The sequence below is a fragment of the Chiloscyllium punctatum genome, chromosome 15, assembly GCF_047496795.1.
Source record: "Chiloscyllium punctatum isolate Juve2018m chromosome 15, sChiPun1.3, whole genome shotgun sequence".
NCBI lineage: Eukaryota > Metazoa > Chordata > Chondrichthyes > Orectolobiformes > Hemiscylliidae > Chiloscyllium > Chiloscyllium punctatum.
In genome coordinates, this window is record NC_092753.1 from 13042391 (window position 1) to 13066241 (window position 23851).

General features: G+C 42.8%; 1 protein-coding gene across 2 annotated transcripts in view; it reads right to left on the bottom strand.

Annotated features, from left to right (window-relative positions):
* Window positions 1–2965: 2965 nt before the first annotated feature.
* Window positions 2966–23851, bottom strand: part of LOC140486056 (ankyrin repeat and SOCS box protein 9-like) — a 57320-nt gene continuing 36434 nt past the window's right edge. For both annotated transcript variants that reach the window (XM_072584651.1, XM_072584650.1), the window contains exons 4-8: window positions 22251–22358; window positions 16087–16237; window positions 10091–10225; window positions 5972–6163; window positions 2966–4442 (exon numbers count right to left, since the gene is read on the bottom strand). In XM_072584651.1, the coding sequence (XP_072440752.1) occupies window positions 4318–4442; window positions 5972–6163; window positions 10091–10225; window positions 16087–16237; window positions 22251–22358 (711 nt within the window). In that variant the 3' untranslated portion in view covers window positions 2966–4317. The remainder of the gene's footprint in view (window positions 4443–5971; window positions 6164–10090; window positions 10226–16086; window positions 16238–22250; window positions 22359–23851) is intronic.

Genomic DNA, 23851 nt, shown 5'->3' on the forward strand with positions numbered 1-23851 from the left:
TTGGCTAAAGGGTAGAGAATAATGAGAAACAAATGCTTTCCTGTCTGGAAAGCAGTTAGCAGTGGAGTCCCTCCATAGATCCGTATTAGAAGCATCACTTTCCTTGTTCTACAAGAATAACTATCACCTGGGTACAGGAGCATAATGTTGAAGTCAGTTAATGATAGAACTTGGAGAAAGTGAGGACTGCAGATGCTGGAGATCAGAGCTGAAAAATGTGTTGCTGGAAAAGTGCAGCAGGTCAGGCAGCATCAAAGGAACAGGAGAATCGACGTTTCGGGCATAAGCCCTTCTTCAGGAATGAGGGTGGTGTGCCAAGCAGGCTAAGATAAAAGGTCGGGAGGAGCGTTGGGAATGCGATCGGTGGAAGGAGGTTAAGGTGAGGGTGATAGGCCGCAGAGGGGTTGGGGACAGAGAGCTCGGGAAGATGATTGCAGATTAGGAAGGTGGTGCTGAGTCAGAGGGTTGGGACTGAGATAAGGTGGGGGGAGGGGAAATGAGGAAGTTGGAGAAATCTGCATTCATCCCTTGTGGTTGGAGGGTTCCTAGGCGGAAGATGAGGCGCTCTTCCTCCAGGTGCCGTGTTGCCATGGTGTGGCGATGGAGGAGGCCAAGGACCTGCATGTCCTTGGCAGAGTGGGAGGGGGGAGTTAAACTGTTCAGCCACGGGGCGGTTGGGTTGGCTAGTGCAGGTGTCCCAGAGTGTTCCCTGAAACGTTCCGCAAGTAGGCGGCCTGTCTCCCCAATGTATAGGAGGCCACATTGGGTGCAGCGGATGCAGTAAATGATGTGTGTGGAGGTGCGGGTGAATTTGTGACGGATATGGAAGGATCCCTTGGGGCCTTGGAGGGAAGCGAGGGGGGAGGTGTGGGCGCAAGTTTTGCATTTCTTGTGGTTATTATACGTTTATTATAAACCGACTGACTCCCACAGCAACCTAGACGACACCTCCTCCCACCCTGCCCCTGTAAAAATGTCATCCCATATTCCTAATTCCTTCGCCTCTGCCGCATCTGCTCCCAGGAGGACCAATTCCAATACCGAACCACCCAGATGGCCTCCTTCTTCAAAGACCACAATTTCCCCTCAGACGTGGTTGACGATGCTCTCCACCGCATCTCCTCCACTTCCCGCACCTCCACCCTTGAACCCCGCCCCTCCAATCGCCACCAGGACAGAACCTCACTGGTCCTCACCTACCACTCCACCAACCTCCAGATACATCCTATCATCTTTCATCATTTCCGCCACCTCCAAACAGACCCCACCAAGGTATATTTCCCTCCCCTCCCCTATCAGCGTTCCGGAAAGACCACTCCCTCCGTGACTCCCTCGTCAGGTCCACACCCCCCACCAACCCAACCTCCACTCCCGGCACCTTCCCCTGCAACCGCAAGAAATACAAAACTTGCGCCCACACCTCCCCCCTCACTTCCCTCCAAGGCCGCAAGGGATCCTTCCATATCCATCACAAATTCACCTGCACCTCCACACACACTTACTGCATCCAATGTGGCCTCCTCTATATTGGGGAGATAGGCCTCCTACTTGCAGAATGTTTCAGAGAACACCTCTGGGACACCAGGACCAACCAACCCAACCACCCCGTGGCTGAACACTAACTCCCCCTCCCACTCCACCAAGGACATGCAGGTCCTTGGCCCCCTCCATCGCCAGACCATGGCAACACGACACCTGGAGGAAGAGTGCCTCATCTTCCGCCTAGGAACCCTCCAACCACAAAGGATGAATGCAGATTTTTCCAGCTTTCTCATTTCCCCTCCCCCTACTTTTTCAGTCCCAACCCGCGGACTCAGCACCGCCTTCTTGACCTGCAATCTTCTTCCTAACCTCTCTGGCCTATCACCCTCACCTGAACCTCCTTCCACCAATCGCATTCCCAACGCCCCCTCCCCCAAGTCCCTCATCCCTACCTTTTATCTTAGCCTGCTTGGCACACCCTCCTCATTCCTGAAGAAGGGCTTATGCCCGAAACGTCGATTCTCCTGCTCCTTTGATAATGATAGAACTTAGCAATGTGACGATTTGTGAGCAGAATAGTAGCAGACATTAGGAGGACATAAATTGAGTTGAGAAGACACATAGCAATTGTGAAAAGTGTGAACGAAGACAGTTTGGGAGACAAGCAGGTGCAGTTATTAACAGGGACTGCAAAAGCAGTAGTAGATGGGTGGGAATGCTCTCAAATTCTAGCAGGCAAGTTGACAACACTTAAGAAAGCAGCATACAACATGCAGGATACTTGGTCTATCACCCTCTGCAAAGGAGGTAAAGCACTTTGAGATGTTGCAGGGGGCATTACAGAATTGTGACAGAGGTGAGGGACATTATGTACAGAGCCTGGAGAATCTGGAATTGCTTTTCCCGAGAGCAGAGAAGAGCATGGGACCCCAAGGGAGTGAGCCATTTGATGGGTAAATGGGCAAAAGAAGGTTGATAGAGGAGAAATGCTTTTGCACAGCTTTTTGCGTGCCTGAAAAGGATGGTGTAAGCATATTCCTTGGAAGCTTTCAAAAGGTAATATGTTGAAAGATAAGTTGCTTGTAGGGACATGGAAAAGTAGTGAGGTAGGGGTTTCAATTTGACATTACACTTTGAAGGATCAGGCTGAGGCTGAATGTCCCCTTCTGTATATTATTTAAATATTTTCTTACAGAGAGCACTTCAGCCTCCATCTCCAAAGTCAATTTTACATCTAATCCTCTCAAACCCAATAAGAACCAAGAAATACCACTTAATTTTGTTTTTACATTAAGCTCAGAGCTGCTTTCTGTCCTGTGGATTAACAGAATCCTGAAGTTAAAAATCACACAACACCAGGTTATAGTCCAACAGGTTTAATTGGAAGCACACTAGCTTTCGGAGTGACACTCCTTCATCAGGTAATTATCACCTGATGAGGGAACGTCACTCCGAAAGCTAGTGTACTTCCAATTAAACCTGTTGGACTATAACCTGGTGTTGTGTGATTTTTAACTTCGTACACCCCAGTCCAACACCGGCATCTCCGAATCATAGAATCCTGAAGACTGTCTTCATTCACTTGCGTACCCCTCATACCAAGGCTATTGATAAAGAAACGCATCTGTTGGGGATTTAAAGACAATAGTAGACCAGAGGGCAAGAAAGGAATTATCATCAATACAGTGAGTGATGAAAATCTCTCTCAATATTTTTGTGGCAAGGCTTGAAGTATACCAAGCAGGGTTTCAGAAGAATGAAAACCAAAGTAAAATACTGAGGGTTACAGCTTGCTGCCCTGAAATGTTAACTTCCTTACTTCACAGAGCTTGCCTAACTTACTGAGCATTTACACTGTTTTGTCTTTCTTCATATCTAGATTTACGATACTTTAGCTCCAGAAGTGAACACCTCCAAAATTATGCTTAGCTGTGGCTGTGGGAAAAGTCATACAACATTCCTGCAATAAGTCCCAGGCAGAAGTCCAGACGAGAGATTAGTTTACAGTTAAAGTCCTAGAAATTGGAGCAGGCAAACTGCAGATTCTCAAATGGACAATCATGCTGCTGGCCATTGTAATCCTGAGCATTGAACTACTGTCACACAAACACTGGCCCTCAGATCAGTACCTAGAATTAGGGGAGGGGAAACAGACCATTAAAAGGACAATTGAATAAGTATGTGACAGCTGGGAACAGAGGGCAGAGGACAGGCATAGCTGATCATCATTACTGGAATTGGGGAGATGGTAAAGGATTGGAATCGATGAGTCAGTTTGAGAGGAACACTGACCAGCAGGGACTACGTTTCTCTGAATTTAAATATAGACTGTCCAACTTGACCTGTGCAAAGCTTCCATTTGGATTTTTATCAAATAGCTTAATAACTCCACGTTTTGCCTGACTCTCATATGGGAAAGTACAACTTGATTCATAAGAAGTGTGCATTTCCTATTCATCAAAATAATGGCTTAGGAAGCCACTCAGTGCTATAAAACAGGTCACATTTCAAGCAAAATAAAAATGTTTGTAAACCATTTTGTTTTTGCAATATATCAGTTTCCTTCCTCCCCATAAAATTTTGAGGAACTCTGGTAACAGTAACAAATAATTCTGCAAATTAAGGCAGTGATTGTACTGCTACAATGCGACAGTACACACAGAATAACAGGATTGAAATCTGGTACTGTACATACCTCTGAACCTAATAGTGTCAGGCTGCAGTTATGGAAATAGAGTTTGGTAAGTATTATTTCAAATTAAACAGGTGCATCTCCTAACACTGGATGCAGGATGAGTTTCTGACATGTAGTCCAATTATGCAAATCTCATACTATTATCTGTAGCACAGAAAGTCCTTTAGCTGCTGTGGGATAGATAGCTTGGATACGGAAATAGGCCGAGAATAACCCAAACACTTTCCAATGTACAGTCGGCATAACTGTTTCAAGGACAGTGGACCTAAAAAACATGAGAAGGCAATTGAGTTGTTATGAATATACAGTTAACATTGACAACAGCAGCGATGGAAGCAAGACATCAGCTTAAACATTTTGTAAAGAAAAAGGATCTAAGAATATCCGTAACCTGGTTATATCATCTGAAAAGCCATGATTCTAAGTTGGAGCTCAGTTACAAGTGACAGAATGGAGGGGCCACCAAGTTTTATAAAGATCTTTCTTCTCAGCAACTGAAAAGGTGATTGGCTGCTATTTATGTACACAGAACTTAGAATAGGAACAGGCCATGTGTTTCCTCGGGTAAAGTGAGGACTGCAGCTGCTGGAGATTAGAGTCAAGAGTTTGGTGCTGGAAAAGCACAGCTGGTCAGGCAGCATCCGAGGAGCAGGAGAATCAACGTTTCGAGCATAAGCCGTTCTCCTCAGCCTTTTCCCCTCTTCAGTGAAATCATAGCTGATCTGACGGTGGGTTCAACTGCCAGTAACCTGTCTACCCTTCCATAATTCTTGTGTAAAAAGATACTCAATGTTGAGTTGGACATAACAAACGATTCAGCCTTCCCTACCCATAAGAAATTCCTCACTGTTTTCTTGTTTTACACACCCCATGTTCTGAAGCTGTACCTCATATTTCTAGAATCCCTCATGAGGATAACCACCCTCTCAGCACCCCGCAAAATATGTTTTACTAAAATACCTCTTTTTTTGCTCTAAACTCTGACACAGGCCCAAACCTTTCTTTATAGCATAATCCCTTCTTCCCGGCAATCAGTACTCCTCTCAATTTGCTTTTTGATTTATTCTCATATCACTAATGTATTTAGTTATAATACACCCAGTCCCTTCACTCAAGTCATTAGCTGTTCACAGTTTATATTAATGCCTCAGCACAATTCTGCATGGCATTACTTGTTACAGTCTACCAATGTGTACATAGAATTTTGATCAACGGGTCTTTCCTGTTCATTAGCTAGTCCACTATCCATGCAAATGTATAATCTCAGGAAGAACAGTCCAGAATTAGGGGTCATAATCTTTTATTTTTGCTGGAACTAGGCCGCTGAGAAGTGAAATCACAAAGCATTTTTTTCTACACAGAAGGGTAGAAATCTGCAACACTGTCCTATTTTTTTTTTAAAAAGCTGCAAATACTGGGAAACAACTGAAATTTTCTGTTAGGTACCAAGAGGTGTGGAACAAATGCTGATAAATGGACGTAAGGCAGGTCAACCAGGATCAACTGAAAAACACATCGGGATTAGTTATGATGAAAAGCCTATTTTGTTTCCTGTAAGGAAAATTTAAAACAATGAATAAAGGACAGGCTAAACATGCTTTGAAAAACGACATGAAACATCCTGCCTGTAGTTACTATAACTTGACAAGGAAAGAGGAGACTCCTATAAACATGTTGTTTTTTTAATAGAGGAAAGTTATCAATATTTAAATATACCCAAATCCCTTTTTCCGAAACTGTAATATATTTTTTGCATCTTTACTTTAGAAATGAATACTATTGGTTTGTCAGTACCTTCCCATTGTAGAAGTAATTTTTCTAAAGAACTGTTTGGTAATGAGAGTTCCACAGGTCGCTTTCCTTCAGCATTCTTAGCATCAGTATCTGCCCCATGTTCTAGCAGCAGATTGACTAGCTGTGTATCCAAATTCTTGGTTGCCACATGAAGTGGAGATTCAAGGTTTTTGCTCGTGTTAACATTGGCACCTAAGCAAGAGAATTTTAGGAAAGAGAAAAAGGATGACTTTAAAGGACTGTTTTTTCTTTTTTAAGCGACACCTACGCCCCACAAAAGAAGTGCTACCATACCTATCGTTATATCTCTGCATAACGTTTCCTCCCACAGTCCAAAGATGTGCAGGTTAGGTGAATTGTCATGCTAAATTGCCCAGTGTTCAGGTATGTGTAGGTTAGGGGCATTAGTTGGGGGAAATGGGTCACTCTTCAGAGGGTTAGTATGGACTTGTTGGGCCAAATGGCCTGTTTCCACACTGTAGGGATTCTATGAAATAACACTAAGATTATATAGGATTTATAGCACTGCTGGTGTTGATGCCAAGTAGCAGAAAGGGGTGGAAGAGGTCATGGGTCATAGACCAGATAAAAGGTATTAGAGTACTGTCAAGTGCTCAGAAATGCTTGGTTCACTGAAGATAGTGGTGTTAATGACATGATCAGAAAGTCAGAGACTGGAGACATTGCGGTAGGGCAAAGACCATAAAAAGGATCAGAGACATTAGTGAGCTGGGAGTTTGGAACAAACAGATTGGAATATTCAAAATATCAAATAGTTGGAGCTTTGATTGGATGTCACAGTGATGGGATTTCTTTGCTCCACTGTATACTGCTTCCATTGTTTAACATGCATATGTTCCTTTGTTGTAACTTCAGGTTGCATCCTCATTTGCAGGGATGTGTTGTCCTGTTCCTGGCATACACTCCTACATTCATTGAAACATCACTTGTTCTGTAATTCAACAGTAATGACTGAGTGAGATGTACGCTGAGCCGAGGTTGCAGATGGCCCATTCCACTGCTATTGATGGCCTACAACACCTCATTGAAGCCCAGTTTTGAGTTTTAAATATGTCTGAATCTATTCCACTTCAAACAGCTTTAGCACCATACAAATCACTGGACGGCATCCACATGATGCCAACATTGCAAGTGTTATCATTTCTGGTAATGTTCCAGCAATGGCATTGAACATGCACCATGTTCCTGGATAAGCTGTCCCAGTACAGTGATAACAATGGCATCTTCCCAGTAATGTGGAAGAATGCCCAGGGGTGTCCCCTCCACAAAGAAAAGCCTGACCAATTAGTGCCCCAGCAAAATGCTGGATGTTATCATCGATAGTACTATCAAATGATACTCACAAAGCAATTAACCTGCTCAGTGACAGCCAGTTTGAGTTTTGTACGTCAGTCAAGAGCCAACAGCCTTGGTTCATACATGGTCAATGGCATTGAATTCCAGAGATGAGGCAAGAGTGACTGCCCTTGACATCACAGCAACATTTGACCTACTGTGGCATCAAGGAGCCCTAGCAAAACTGGACTCAAGGTGAATCAGGGGGCAAATTCCCCAGTGATTTCAATTCTACTGAGCACAAAAGATGGTTGTAGTTATTGGAGGTAAATCTTCATAGCCCCAGTACATTGCTGTAGGAGTTCTTAGGTAGTATCCAAGGCCCAACTGTCTTAAGCTACGCCATCAATAGTCTGTCCGCCAAAGTTAGAAATGGGGATGTTCACTGATGATTGAATAAATTTCAGCACCATTCGTAACTCCTCAGATACTGAAGCTATCCATGCCTGAATACAGAAAGATCTGGACAACCTTTAAGCTTGGACAGGTTACACAACAGACTATATAAACTGCAGGACAATGAGTATCTCCAACAAAACAGAATGTAACCATCTCCCTTCACATTCAAGGGCATTAGTACTGCTGACTAACTCATGATTGAAAACTTGGAAATTATCACTGACCAGAAACTGAACTGGACCAACTATGTAAATATTAGTGTGGCTACAAGAGCTGTTCACCACAGGCTAATGACACTCAGATGAAAAATATTCTTCTCATTTCAGATTCTATTGAACAGGCTCACGAGCGGAGATATGCTGGTTCGCTGTTTCAACAACTCTGCTGATATACTGGTCACAGGTGCCTTGTTTTTCAAACGCAGATGGCTTTTTGGATCTTTGATTTTGCAATATTGCCCAGATTGACGTTCAGCTGCTGCGATGCTGTATTGTCACTGGACTCAAACATAGATCTAGATTGGGCAAGTTGAGGATCTCTTGCTCCTTGCCCAATAATAGCTTCCTGTCTTCTTTGCTTTTGATCGGTACAGTGATTGCACTTCTGTGAAATCCTGAACAGAATCTGGGGTGTGATCATTCTAATTTACTGCTCCTTGTGCCCCTCTGACTTTCAACTCTATCCATCCGCATTTGTCTTTCCAGCAGTTCTTCACCACTACTTTATTTAGTTTCCTGTACTTCTCATCATCTTCACTTAATGTCCTTTCCCTGACCTTTCTTTCATCAACCAACTTCACACTGGGCCAGGGTTCCACTGATGTTTGAATTAAAAACAGGAAGTGTTGGAGAAGCTCAGCAGGTCTAACAGTATCTGTGGAGAGAGAAACAGAGTTAACATTGAGTCTGATATGACTCTTTTTTGCAAGAGAAGCATCATACTGAATCTAAAATGTTGAGTCCCTTACAAAATGTTGAGCTTCTCCACCACTTCCTGTCTTTAAGATCGCCCAGCATCCTCAGTATTTTGCTTTAGTGCTCCATCATTTTTGTTTCTCCCCTCTACCAAATAGATAGCTACCCTCTCCTTCATCTTTGAAGAATTCCTATTCAACCTATCATTACATACATCCTCAACTGTGCTGTCCCTTTCTTGAAAAAGAGAAGTGATGTTTACCAGGATGGATGGTACTTCCTGTTTTTGTAGTGATCATTGCCTTTTATACAGCATTAACTCCATATCCAACTCAGTTCGACTAGACTTGGGATTGGCTTCAGCAGAGGAACGTTAACATTCATCACCACTAGGCGACAGAATACAGAGAATGCTGATCACTTATACTATCAAGAGAGTCACATCTCCAAGGAGGGAGATGTCGAGGCCAGTGCTCACAAGAGGAGGCAAGGCAGCATCAGTTTTACAGCAACTCATGGCCTGGGCATCCACACAGTCAACACATCATGGAGCTGAAACTCTACACCTTCACAGTCATACTAACTGCAAACTATTCCAGCGAGACATGGAAGAGAATAGGAAAGGTATCATTGAAGTTCAATGTTTTTCACCAAAGTTGACTGAGTAAGATACTGGGCATCATGTGGAAAGTTAGCATCACCAATGAGTATGTGCTGGAGAAGTGGTGCTGGAAGAGCACAGCAGTTCAGGCAGCATCCAAGTAGCTTCGAAATCGACATTTCAGGCAAAAGCCTTTACTCCTGATGAAGGGCTTTTGCCCGAAACGTCGATTTCGAAGCTACTTGGATGCTGCCTGAACTGCTGTGCTCTTCCAGCATCACTAATCCAGAATCTGGTTTCCAGCATCTGCAGTCATTGTTTTTACCTATGTGCTGGAGAAAACAGTGTACTGCAGGTGCCTCCAACCTAACAGAGAAACAACTGCTGGTAGGACATAATCTCCAACACCTGGACCTGAGCCCCATCAGAATGGAAGGAGGCAAAAGGGTCAGTCAAGAAAAACCATGTATAGTACATTTAAGGAGGACCTTCCAGAATGGGAACACCACCCGGGCTACAGCACAAGAGGTGATGATGGATTGGGGCTGGTGGTAGAGTCTGGCTGGCCATCATTTCTACAGTCCTGTGTGAGTGGAAGGGTAAGGCCAAGTAAGTCTGTGAACGTTTGTTGAAAATTTACATAAGTATCCATCTACATCAAGATGAAGTTCAGAGTATATATCAGTTTGGAACCTTTTTTTAAAAAAAACAATGCTATAAAGTGTTCCTGAGAAGCTGAAATCTGAAAAATCGACCCCAGCACTTTCATTTCCTCAGACTGACTGATGTAGGATTCATGGTGTAAAACAGATACCTCAATTTCAGAAGTCTTAGAAGGGAGGGATTTACCTGAGTTTAGGAGGGTTTTCACGCAGTCCATCTGCTGATTTTCACAGGCTACGTAAAGGGGTGTCCCCAGATGTGTGACATTGTAGTCAATGAGTGCCCCATGATTCAACAAGGTGGTCATGCACTTTGTGTGCCCTGAAAATATATTGGGAAAGCATTTACACAAAAGAGGCAAGATTATTTTGGATCCTGACATCTTTCAAACAGTCCGAAACCTAGTAATTTATGACTGTTCATACAAGAGGTCAATTTTTTTTGCTTGAGGGATTCTCTCAAAGGATACTTCTTGATTTTCCAGGGGCTAATTTTCATTTAAGAGTTTTTTTTGTTGTCCCATTGTCACCATCGCTTTTAATAGATGATGCAATCAAGAAGTAACATTACCTTTGGTATTGTATTTGGTAGAATCTCTTTTAAGATTTCTTTGGATAGATAAGGTTGCAAAAGTACCAAACAGTCATTTATTATAAATAAATCTTCTGTACTCCATTACCAATTAATTGCAAACCACCTTGAGTTTCATCAGCAAATTTCAAGTATTTTTCAGCTTAATACTTCTGTTTAAGATTCATACTGACAAGTGCACCAAGATATTGGCTTCCAAAGATCCAACTGTGTAACACAGGGTATATATACAAGTTAGTTCTGTGGTACCTAGACTACCATCAGGTAATAGATGATTTTAAATATTTACTATGTTTCAATGATTTTTTTTCCCCCAGTTGGTCCATGTCCTTGTATGGTCATCTGTATTTAAATGAGGCACATACTGTAATCCTTGATCAGTGAAATGCCCTAGTTATATTAAAGCCACAAACATTTTGAGGTGGTTAACTCACTAAACGTGCACATCCATTGCCATACTTTTAACAAAGAACATTGTCATTGAACAAAAATATAAAATGGAGGGAGTTATCCTGGGTGTATTGCCTTTAAAATAAAATTTCTCTGCCTTATAGACTCAACATATAATAATTACACACTTTGGTTTAACAAAAAAAAAGATTTTGAATTAAATCATGTATTTTACCTTCAAATCCAAGGTAGATCTGTGGGCAAGAAATATAACCCAGCCTGTGCAAACATGTACATGACTAAGTGTTGAGATTTGGATTTGGAAAGTGTTCCTGGCTCACTGTGTAATACTACAGATAACTGACAGTATTTTGACTCTCAAAAGCAGGATTTGGAGAATTCATCAATATCCTCAATAATAATCATCCTTCCATTAAACTTAAAGCCACATATACAGGATTGCAGTAATTTTTGTAGACACCACAGCATTTAAGTTAACACAAAACAAAAAGTGACAAAAGCATTCTTTCAAAATAATAGCCAGTGGCTATTCACCAGTGGTGGTTCTGTGCTATTGTGGATCCCAGGTCCAGATTTTTGATGGGTTTGGCTTTAGACAGTCCAGATTTAGGTATTGGTTGTCCAATATGTGGATCTGGCTCAGGGATTTCGAGCTCAGTCATGGTTTCAATGGGTCAGCACTCAGGTCTAGGATTTGTCTGGTCCTGATCTGTGGTGGTCTGGATACAGTGGGGTCTGGGATCAAGTTTCAGTGTCCCTGGGTCCCGGTTTTAGATCTGTATCTGGGGGTGTTAGGCCCAGCTTTTGGTGTCTGGCATTTAGGTGGTTTCAGGCTGGTATTACCTAGGTTTTTGTGTGTAGGATTCAGTGATTTAGTTTACAGGTTTTGGAGGCTCTCAATCCTTATCACAGGATTCTGTGTTGTTTGTGTACACATAGTTCAGGTCCACCATTTGGGTGGTCTGTCTGTGTTTTGGACCCTCCAAATCCAGATATTATAGCCTCTAAGTCTGGGTTTTCTATCTTTGTTGCTTTTGAAATGAGGGTCTTAGGGATTTTCATTTGAGAGTTGAAGTCCAGGTTTTGTTGGCAAAGCCATTTCTTACTTTCCTTCAAAACCATCTGCTCTCATATAGATTGGCCCTGTAACCTCCCCATCGCCAGTCAGAAGAATTGCTTAATCAAAGGTTTCTTCCTCCCACTCTTGCCATTCCTCCAATAATAGATTGTATCAATTGAACATTAGGGAGGAAAGGTTCACGTGTTGGAGACTTGGTGCAGTGACCATGGGAGAGATGGAAGTTGCGATCGGAAGAACACCTCTTCATCAATTACATCTCTCCAATGTACAGGGGTGATTGCCTCTAATTGGTTGTCATCCCCCAGTGATGTTTTAAGGGTTTTGAGAACAGCTTTGTCCAAAACCACTGTAGGTGCTGAACGCCGGTGCCATGTTTCTTTCAAACCTGCACTGAATAATTCGACAGAAAATTCAATATTGCACAAAGATACTGAGAGACAGTGTGGGCTCATAGCTGCAGTTTAATATGCAGCAATAGCCCGTCTTGTCTGATTATTACAGGAGAACTTGAGAGAGATTCCAGTCTGCTTCCTTGAGCCAGTATCTAACCCCTTTACAGCACATGGTGATAGAGCAAGCAAAAGTGCTGGACTAGAAATATTTACCTTGCAACAAACTGATGGAGCCAGAATTGGTAAAGGAGCTGGCTTTCACAAAAGTAAATTAATTGCTGAATTGCAAAATGTCATCCCAAAAGTCAATAATTCTCTATGAAATGAATTTTCATTTATGGTATATTTTCAGAGCTAATGATTTACAATTAATTTGGAAGTAATCCAAAATGCCATATCATATTTTACCAATGGGAGATTTTCAGTTTTGCACCCAATCTTTCTTGGTTGCTTCCTAGTGAGACTGGCATTAAGCCTGATGTTTATTTAGAGATCATCTTTTTTGTTTTCACATTCAATCTGAGGATCACAATCAACATCTTCAGAAACTTATCAATACTATGCCTACAAAAGCAAATCAGCGAGTGAGGGGCAAGTAACTCACTACCTGACTACCAACGAAGGAAGTGAGGACTGCAGATCAGAGTCGAGAGTGTGGTGCTGGAAAAGCACAGGTCAGGCAGCATCCGAGCAGCAGGAGAGTCAACGTTTCAGGCAAGACCCCTTCATCAGGAATTCCAGCACCACACTCTCAAACCTGACTACCAAAGGTCTGTCCACCATCTACGAAGCATAAGTCAGACATGTGATGGAACGCTATGCACTCGAGTGCAGCTCCAACACTCAAGAAACTTGACGCCATTCATGACAAAGCAGCCCACCTGAATAGCAATCCACCTACACCAGCAGTGAGAGACATATACATGGTCCACAGCAACTACTCAGCAAAATTCCTTCAACAGCACTTTCTAAATCCACAACCTCTACCACTTCAACAGACAAGGGCAGCAGATACATGGGAATACCATCACCTGCAGGTTCTCCTCCAAGCCACTCACCATCCTGACTTGGGAATGTATTACTATTCCTGGGTTAGAATTCTGGATGTACCTACACCAGTTGGCCTCTTCAAGACAGCAATTTAGCACAATCTTAAGGGCAATTAAGGGTGGGCATCAAACCATAGTCTTGCCAATAATTCTGATATTTTATGAAAGAATTTAAAAAAACACCTACATTACATTTCAACAAACCTGAATTCGAGCTTCATGTCAATGGTTTCTCAATTTTCATACTGTTTCTAGAGAGGAAACAAAATGCCTCCATGATAGCACCAGTCTGGTCATGGCAAGGGTGCTGTCATTTCCCATTTATCAAAATAGTATCAGTAGTGCAAACAGTAACAGTGCATTGAGTACTGGGATCGGACACCACAGGAACCCACTCTGTTGCTCTAGCCTTTCATGTTGCTGAGCTAGGAATCCCAACCTTGCCTCCCCTGAGAAATTGCTCATACTCAAGCTGCTTCATAGAATAATAGCATAGAGCCCATCCAGTCTGAACCACTTTTCTGAAGTGGATGATGATACAGTTCCTTCCTCTTAATCGACCTTGAAAAGATCAGTTTGAGACCAATGGGCAGCAATGTTCCAAAACCTCATTCTCACATAACCCTAACATTCAATCAATAACCCTGCTACTCTCCAGTAATGGACACTTCCTAGTGGTTGATATATATCTGTTCCAGTTTCATTTTGGAGATGGTAAAGTTAATGCTAATTTTTTATAGATATAATCTGTGTTTCCTTTGTGGGGGATTGGGAATAGAGCAACAATATGCCAGAACAGCAGCCAACAGGCTCCAAACATTGCAGATATTGCACTGTTGTCCATAGCAATTATCAGCAACAGAAACTGATCCCCATTTGTATTGCAGCCATTAAGATTAAAGTGACCTTCTGCTGATTTGGTTTGAGGCCCTGCTGTGACAATCACCCTGTGAAGGTCACCTCACCTGTCTGGAAATCTACACACAGTTTTACCTTTTTAATTCTCTTGGCTAATTTCGCTGTCCAGAGTTCAGTCATTGGTTAAGGTATGACTTACAGGACTTCCGCCTCTACATACAGACGGAGAAAGCATTGTGACTGTTTTAGTTTACTTTGGATGACTTGGACCAGAAGCAAGTTTACAGACACATTGGTCTACAGCACAGAAAAAGGCTCCAGCCCACTGAGTCTACATCAGTTAAAGACAACCCACCCAATTATTCTAATCCCATGTTCCAGCCTTGTAAACCCTGGCACCACAAGTGATCATGTTGATACTACTTAAATGCTATGATGGTTTCTGTCTCTAACACTTACAGGCAGTGAGTTCCAGATTTCTAACACCCTCTGGGTAAAAGAAAATCCTCTCACATCTGTCTAAACCTTCTGCCTCTTACCTTTTGTGGCAGAGCGTATTGCACTGATCTTATTACCACTTCCAACCAGAGAGGGTAAAAGGATAAATGGTCACATGAGGCACTGTCAGACAGCTCTGCTTGCACACAGTGTACTGCACCAAAGCAATTGATCATCCCCCTGTATGGTCCTTTGAGGAAGGTCATGACATCATTGTCTACTTCTGCAAAGCCTTATCATCAGTGAGGAAGGTGACAGCAACTCTCAACATCCTGGTTCCATCATCTCACTCTAGACAAGCAGTGGACACCTCAGTAAGGATCTGGGAGAAGCTGTATTTAACAATAATGGCTAACCTCTTCCAATGCACATCTGACTCCATTTAAATACTAATTCCTGTGCTACAGAAGGACAGGTCTCTCACTTTCACAGTCCGATGTTCCAGGGATTGGGGTAATGAATTCCACTAGCCACTGAGGCTTCATTTAAAGAACCCATCTCGCTTCATACATACTACAGACACTTACTACATTTGTTAATTAATCAGAAGTAATTTTTCTATTCATACAGTAAATGGGTGGCATGGTGGCTCAGTGGTTAGCACTGCTACCTCAGCGCCAGGAACTGGGGTTTGATTCCAGCCTAGGGTGACTGTCTGTGTGTCTCCAATTTAGACTGTTTCCATTGTAAACTGAGGGGGAAAACTACTTCAGCGTGTTCTTTTACACTAGTATTTTGTAAAGCAACTGTGATGCTTGGTGGGAATTTCTGGAAGGACTGGATGTGAATTTTATTGAAAACCTTTGTACTCGATACCTCTATTAATAAAGCAAGCCGTGTGGAGTTTGCAATTCTCCCCGTGTCTGTGTGGGTTTCCTCCGGGTGCTCCGGTTTCCTCCCACAATCCAGATGTCCAGGTTTGGCCATGATAAATTGCCCATAGTGTTCAGGAATATATAGGTTAGGTATATTAGTCAAGGGTAAATGTAGAGTAATAGGGTGGAGGGACCGTGTGGACTTGTTGGGCCAAATGGCCTGTTTCCACACTGTCGGGGTTCTATGATCTAAACCAGTCCATGAAATGTACATAACAGAATTAGATAGTTTTCTTCAGTACATTCATAGTAAGATGTTTTCAACTAATTGAAATAAAATTAGTCAGCTTTCAGACAGTCTTCCTGGAAATCAACAGTTTGAGCTTCAATTTTGACAGGTAATCTTACAATTGTTGATCTTAGTCTGAAGGTCAGGAAATGTACAGCTTATACAATGAGAGGCTGAGTGTACCTTTGGATCACCTACCTCTCTTTGCTGCTATATGGATGGGTGATGCCAATGCACATTGTCCTTGGGGCACAGCTCCATTTTGTAAGAGCAGGTTTACACAGGCCTCACTGCCACTGTAGCATGCATTGTAGAGTGGAGTGTTCCAGTCAATTGTAGCTGCATCTACCTAGTGGAAGAGTAGGGTTGATGCCCAAGTTTATGTTAGAATATCAGTTTTAGTGTGGTGCTTTAAAAACGTTGACTTAATATTAGTATTCTATTTAAGAGTACAAGCAAATAGATGTCTCAAAGTTCTTCAATGAAGTAATGGTTAGATCCAGTATGAAAATATAGGAATCAGTTTGTCAGATTATTAAAAGAATGATTGAGATATGGGCGTCATTGTTTATTGCCCATTCCTGGTTGCTCTTTAAAAAGGTGGTAGTAAGCTGTCTTCTTGAACTGCGGTCTATTTGGTGTAGGGATATCTATGGGCTGCTCAGAAGGGAGCTCCAGGATTTTGACCCAGCAACAGTGATATATTTCCAAGTCAGGATGGTGAGTGGCTTGAAGGAAAATGGTAGGTGGTGGCGTTCCTATGTATCTGCTGTCCTTGTCCTTCTAGAAGGCAGTAATCATTGATTTGGAAGGTGCTGTCTAAAGAAGCTTCTGTGAATCTCCTGCACATGTGGAGTTGCTGAAAGTTGCAGACATTTCAATCATTCCATTCAGAATGGACACAGCTCTTTCATTGTTTGATGATCACCACAACTCTTAAATCCAACTGTAACTGTTGGTACTGCATCAATGCAATGGAAAGGGTTAAGGACTCTCCAAAGTTCTGTTTAAAATTTGGTTATTGTGCATCACTTTTTCTCTTAAAGGTGGTGTGCTGTCCATGTGCCATTTTTTTGTCTGACCATTCACGTTGATCTCAGTGCAAGGCCTCTTGCGTATCTTGAGATCCATGAACATTACACTGCTGTTAGTTGCTCTTGCAGTATCTTAGCTTTTCCAGGTTGAGTGAGGAAGAATTAGCCGACCCATCTGCCATGGCCACCAAAAATGGGTCATTCCTTAATGCATGTGAAGAATGGAGGCACGGTCAAAAGGAATGTGGAAACGTTCTTACAGGAAAGGGGGCAGATTGGGTGCCAATCAAGACGACTGCTTATTCTGTGCTCTTTGACCCCACACCAACTCTCTTCATTTAATCTCTGTCTTCGTCACGATCACAGATGGCCCCTTTCACTTCTTTCCAGACTTCTCTTCACCTGCTGAAAACCTGTTACATTTCTAGTATTTCCCATTTCTGAAGGAGGGTCACTGATTTGGAAGAGTAATTTGGGTCCTCTCTCCCCAGATGCTGCCAGGCCTTTCCAGCATTTTCTGTTCTTATTCTAATCTCCAGCACCCACAGTATCCTGTTCTTGTAATCCCTATTTGCATTTCCTTCAGGATTTCTCAATCTTGTGCACATGTTTGATGGAAGGCAAAGGCATCATGCCAACCATGTAAATGAAGAAAAACTGCTGTTGCCGAGGATCTTCTACAAAATGTATGGCAGATGATGAGGTGGGACAACACTGAGGAAATAGTCCTCACTGGCTATTCTGCCAAGGGATTGCTCTCCTGGCTTAGGTTATTTCCTGTGATTCCATCCTTTCAGTGCAAAAGCAGTTTTCCTGAGCCAGGACATGTATTGCTCTTTGAAAAGGTGATAATTATTCCATACTTCTGAATGTACTAGCAACAGTCTCATTGTGAAATGTCTGTCCCTGTGCACGTTAAGTAATTTATTATCCAAATAAATACATTACACACTGTATCAACATCAATTTGCACTTGCATTTAGTGGAACAACTTTATGAAGCAAAATCTTATACTAAGCAATGCTATTAGAGTGGATCACCAATAGCTTGGCCAAAAAGATAGGTTTTCAGAGTGTAAGTAGTAAGAAAGGACAGAAGCTAAGCAGAGAGGTTTACAGAGGCAATTCCAGAGCTCAGGACCATGGCAGCTGAAGGCACAGCCACCAGTGGTGGACTGTTTAAAAGCAAACATGCTGAATAGGACAACAGTTGAGGAGCATGGCTATTTAGGAGGCTTGAGCAGCTGGTGGGAATAGGAATGAGGCTATGGAGGAATTTGAAAAGAAGGATTCAAATGTTAAAATGGAGGTGTTGATTGACCACGTAGGGGTCAGTTTAGGTTAGTGTGCATGGAGTGATGGATAAATGGAATTTGCAGCAAGGAAAGACATTTGGCAGTAGAGTTACAGCTAACATAAAGATGACATCTTCTTATTGTTCTATATTTTGAACTGTGAACCAAAATGAGAAAAAGGATACTGATTTTAAACCAAGGACCATGGAACTAGGAGATGTTGCAGTTTTGAAACAAATTAATGGAATTCAATGTGTGCTGTTTTGACACTGCTAATGTCTTCAAGCTATGAGGAGAATTTAGCAAGCTGAAAAGTTGGAACTCTAAAGGTAGTAGTGATCTCGGGATTACTATCAGTACCATGTGCTAGTCAGAGTAGAGATAGCAGTATGAACATATGGCTAAGGAGATGGGGTCATTGGATCTGTAAGTGCGTATTGAGGGCAGCTTTGCCCAGAGACAGGTTGTTGATCGGTTAGTCAATCGGAACAGTTGTATGGGATATAGAAACATACAAGACGGGAGCAGGAGTAGGCTATTCAACCCCTCGAGCCTGCTCCATCATTCAATAGGATCAAGGCTGATCATCAAGCTCAAAACCCTAATTACACTCCTCCCCCGTAATCCCTTGTTCCCTTTATCCACCTCAGCTTCCTGAAAACACAATCACTTTGTGGAACACACACACGCAGCAAACATCGTTCCTGCATCATGTCTAGTCTTGTTAGAATTTTATAAGTTTCTGTGAGATCTCCCCTCATTCTTCTAAACTCCAGTGAATACAAACCTATCCAGTTCAATCTCTCCTCATACGTCAGTCCTGCCATCCCAGGGATCAATTTGGTAGATATTTGCTGTACTCCCTCCATAGCAAGAATGGTCCTTCCTCAGATATGGAGACCAAAACTGCACACACTATTCCAGGTGTAGCCTCACCAAGGCCCTGTATAAATGCAGCAAGACATCCTCATTCCTATAGTTGAATCCTCTTGCTATGAAGGTCCACATGCAGCCCAACTTCTTTTGGTCTTTGACCCCACTGCCTATCCCTTCTCTATTTCCGCATTGTTTGTCCTTGTCCTTGATTCCCCTTCACCTGATTCCTTACACAGATTCCTACTCCCCTCCAATTTTATTTCAAACCTCAAACACACCATCGAATATTTGCCCTAGGGCATGAGCCCCAGCTGTGCCCAGCTGTGCCCAGCTGTGCTGGTTTCACCTCCCCCAGAACTGGTCACAATGACCTTGGAATCTGAAACCTTCCCCCTCAAACCATCCCTTTAGCCATACGTTTATACTACTATCTTTACTCTGACTAGCACATGGCACTGATAGTAATCCCGAGATCACTACCTTTAGAGATCCAACTTTTCAGCTTGCTTCCTAGCACACCAAATTCTGCTTTTAGGACCTCATCCTGTTGTTCTACCTCCCATGTGTACCAAAACCACTGGCTGTTCATCCTCCTCCTTCAGGATGTCCTGTAGCCACTCAGACTCTTGACCTTAACACCAGAGAAGCAGCCATAGAAATGTCTATCTGGTCCCCTTTCAATAATCATAGAAGATTCAGTTGTATTTCCCTACTTTTTGCTCCTCAGCTGTGCAGCAGAGTCAACCGTGGTGTCACAAATTCAGTTGATGCCAAGAGACCATTCTCTCCATCCATACTCAAAACGGTATATCTGTTTTGCCGAGTAATTGTCACACAGTAATTCCTGCACTGACTGTTGAGACCGCTTACTCAGCCTGGTGGTCACCCAGGTTCCTTTCTACCTGTGAGGTCTTAAGCCTACAGTGTGACCATCTCTCCACGTATACTATTCAAAATTCTCTCAGCTTTGCAGATGCTCCATATAGTGTCCACAGCTGCCAATCCAGTTCCGAAGCCCTGACTTCCAGGAGCTGTAGTTGGAGGCACTTCCTGCACACCAGGCACTGGAAATGTGACCTACTTCCTGCACACCAGGCACTGGAAATGTGACCTACTTCCTGCACACCAGGCACTGGAAATGTGACCTACTTCCTGCACACCAGGCACTGGAAATGTGACCTACTTCCTGCACACCAGGCACTGGAAATGTGACCTACCTCCTGCACACCAGGCACTGGAAATGTGACCTACCTCCTGCACACCAGGCACTGGAAATGTGACCTACCTCCTGCACACCAGGCACTGGAAATGTGACCTACTTCCCACACCAGGCACTGGAAATGTGACCTACTTCCCACACCAGGAGGAGCACACCACAGCTTTTGAGCTCTCTGCCAAGACCTACCCCTTTAAATTAAACTTTTTAGAAGATGAGACTCGAGTTGTCAGCATGACAAAGCTCTGGTTGGCAGATGGGCAAGCTGTGTAAGAACAATGGAGGTCAGAAAGCCTCCAGGATCTTAAAAGGAAATCTTGTTCTCTCCATTACACTCTTCCTCTTCCCCTCCCCCCCACCGCCTTGAAGAGATGTAACAAAAAAAATCAGAAGACAGCTTACTTTTCTCACTTACCATTTGTCTACAAGGAGCTTCCTCTAGCCAGTGACTGAAAAACAGCAATTACCATGCCAACCACCTCTGGTAAAGAAATGAGGGGACTTTGAAACATGATGATGATCAGAGATCTGAAGGACACAGAAGCAGCAAGAGGACACCTTACCGAATCCTTTAGACTGATGCTACTAAATTGTGTTCCCCTAATACTTTTTTCTTCACTGATAATATCTATGTTTAGTTGTTTGTCTACATATGTGTAGGGGCTTAAGGGGTAAAGTTCAGGTTTGAGGCTGATAAATTGATAATTTATGTTTTGGTGTTTTACATTTAGCATAGTTTAACTTATAATAAATAGCATTTTCTTGTTACGTGCAGAAGATTGGTCAGTGTTTTTTTGAGTTAACCAGAGATTATCAGACAAGAAAATTGGGGAGTTTGAGTAACTTTATTCAATCTTTAACTTTTGAGATGATCATAGGGGCAGTAGGGCTCAATGCAATGTTTTCAGATGATGATACCAAGGGGCAGCATGTAGATGAGAATAAGGAGAGGCCAAGGATAGATTATTGAAGGGCACCAGAGGTAATAGTGCAAGAGCAGGAGAATAAACCACTGCCAGAGATTCTCTGGTTATGACTGGGTAGATCAGTATGGAGTGAGAGTTGTCTCCCTAGCAAGTCGACATTGAGCAAGGCTGGTCTGACTAATCACGTTAAGGAGATTGGACTGGTTGAGAAGAATGGGGAAGGATAGATTATCTTTATTACAGTCAAACTGGGTGCCAATTGTTATCCAGCTGAGAGCTGTTCAAGCAGAAAAACAGATTGGAGGGATCCAACATGAAGCTCTGGAAAAGATGTGCTGGGACTTTGGAAGCAACAACACATTAAAGAAAAGGAAAGTTGGAGATGGAGCAGGAGCTTCCAGGGGTGATTGGGTCATGGGCGGACTTTTGAGTGGTGATGTGATGGAGGTAGATTTGAACAAGAGGAGGATAAGACTTCAACAGAAACATCCGTTAACAATAAGTAAAAACAGAATACGCTGGGGATACTCCACAATATCAATTAACTCTGGAACCAGGAAGGTAGGTTTTGAAAATAGGGTTAAGAGAGCAAGAGATGGGTCTTCTGAACAAGATGAGCTCAAAGATGAGCTTGAAGGGTTTAATAAGATGGTTTGCAGTTGGAAAATGAAGCCAGATATCATCACTGAATCCAGGATCGTTCTGGATTAGTTGTAAGTTTTGGTAGACAAGGAAAGGACAAGTTGTTACTTTCGAATCACAGAATCATTGCGCATTACAGTGCAAAAGGAAGCTATTTGTATCATTGTGCCTGAAGCAATTCATTGAATGAGAATCATTACCTTGTACCAGTCTCCTGCTTTTCTCCCCCATAGCCTTTCACCTTATTTTTGTCCAAATAATCATCCAATGCTCTCTTCAATGTCTCAACTGAACCTGCCTTTAGTCCACTTCCACAGAACAAATGGGAATTTAATCTGACAGTTGTTCTTCACTAGATTAAGAGTGCACCTTACCTTAGCACCCTGCTCCAACAGATATTTTACACAGGTAGCATGTCCACCAAGGCAGGCTTCATGGAGCGGTGAGACTCGGTTCATTGTAAGGAGATTTACACCATGGCCCTGGAAAACAAATGTTCATTTTCCCACGTGACTCAATGTGCAGCTAATAGCAGCTAAGTATTTAGTACCTGCTGTCTATCATCTATGTGGTGAGAACACCTTATTTAATACTTACTCTACATAACTTGGGTGGCATGGTGGCTCAGTGTCTAGCACTGCTGCCTCACAGCACCATGGACCCAGATTTGATTCCAGCCTCAGACAACTGTCTGTGTGGAATTTGCACATTCTCCCTGTGTTTGCATGGGTTTCCTCCGGGTGCTCCAGTTTCCTCCCACAATCCAAAGATGTGCAGGTTAGGTGAATTGGCCATGCTAAATTGCCCATAGTCTCAGGTGTATTCGTCAGGGGTAGATGAAGAGAAATGAATCTGGGTGGGTTACTCCTCGGAGGGTCAGTGTGGACTTGTTGGGCGGAAGGGCCTGTTTCCACACTGTCGGGAATCTAATCTATCTTCTGGCTTGGAAATAGATTTTAAACACTATTTCCTTACCAAAAACAGAATGTGTTCATTTCCCTTTCAGAAGAGGAAAGTGTTGGAAAAGAAATGACATAATTAATGTAATTAAATCATTTGTAAAAGTCTTTTATGAAATGGGGTGCTACTTTGAGACAAAAATGTGATTAACGAGGCTTAAGTTTGTAACTGTTAGCTAAAATCATAACTTCAGCTGGCACAATTTGAACAGCTTGTAAAACTACATGACATGGGGTCAGGCAGCATCCAAGGAGCAAGAGAATTGATGTTTCGGGCATAAGCTCATCAGCTCATTCCTGGTGAAGGACTTATGCCGGAAGCGTCGATTCTCCTGCTGCTTGGATGCTGCCTGACCTGCTGTGCTTTTCCAGCAGCACACTTTTGACTCTGATCTCCATCATCTGAAGACCTCCCTTTCTCCAAACTGCATGAGTGCGGCTGTGCTCCAGGCCCCATTCATTGTGACATGTTTGGGTAGTGAAGCCATCTGTTTGTTGTGGACATTCCCGACATGAAAGTGGGATATGATCGCATCAACGTCTTTGCCACAGATTTGATCAATAGCTAACTGAGGCCTCGCAGGCCTTTGTACCTCCCCTCTACTCCAGTAAATTGCTGATCGTTAACTAAAATCTACTTCTTCAATGAGGATTCTGACAGGCCTTCTTGATCTGACTGAAAATAACCTCACAAACCTATGCACCAATGAGTAGTCAGAGAGGGTGCCAATCATACAAGGAGGAAATTCTGCCAGTGCGTTGTGTTGGTAGTCTGCTGCAGTGTGCTGGCTAAACCACAGTAGCAACTGCATACACACCCTGGGTTATTTCATTCTTATGTGGTGCAAGCACTACTGGGAAGGCCAACATCTCTTTTTCATCCCTAATTGCCCTCAAAAGGTTGAGTTGTTTTCTTGAATGGAAGTCCGTTTGGCATAGGTATACGGACAGTGCAGGGAATTCTTATATCTGACACTGTAACTAAATAGCTTCTGTTTACAATTTCATCTGAAAGG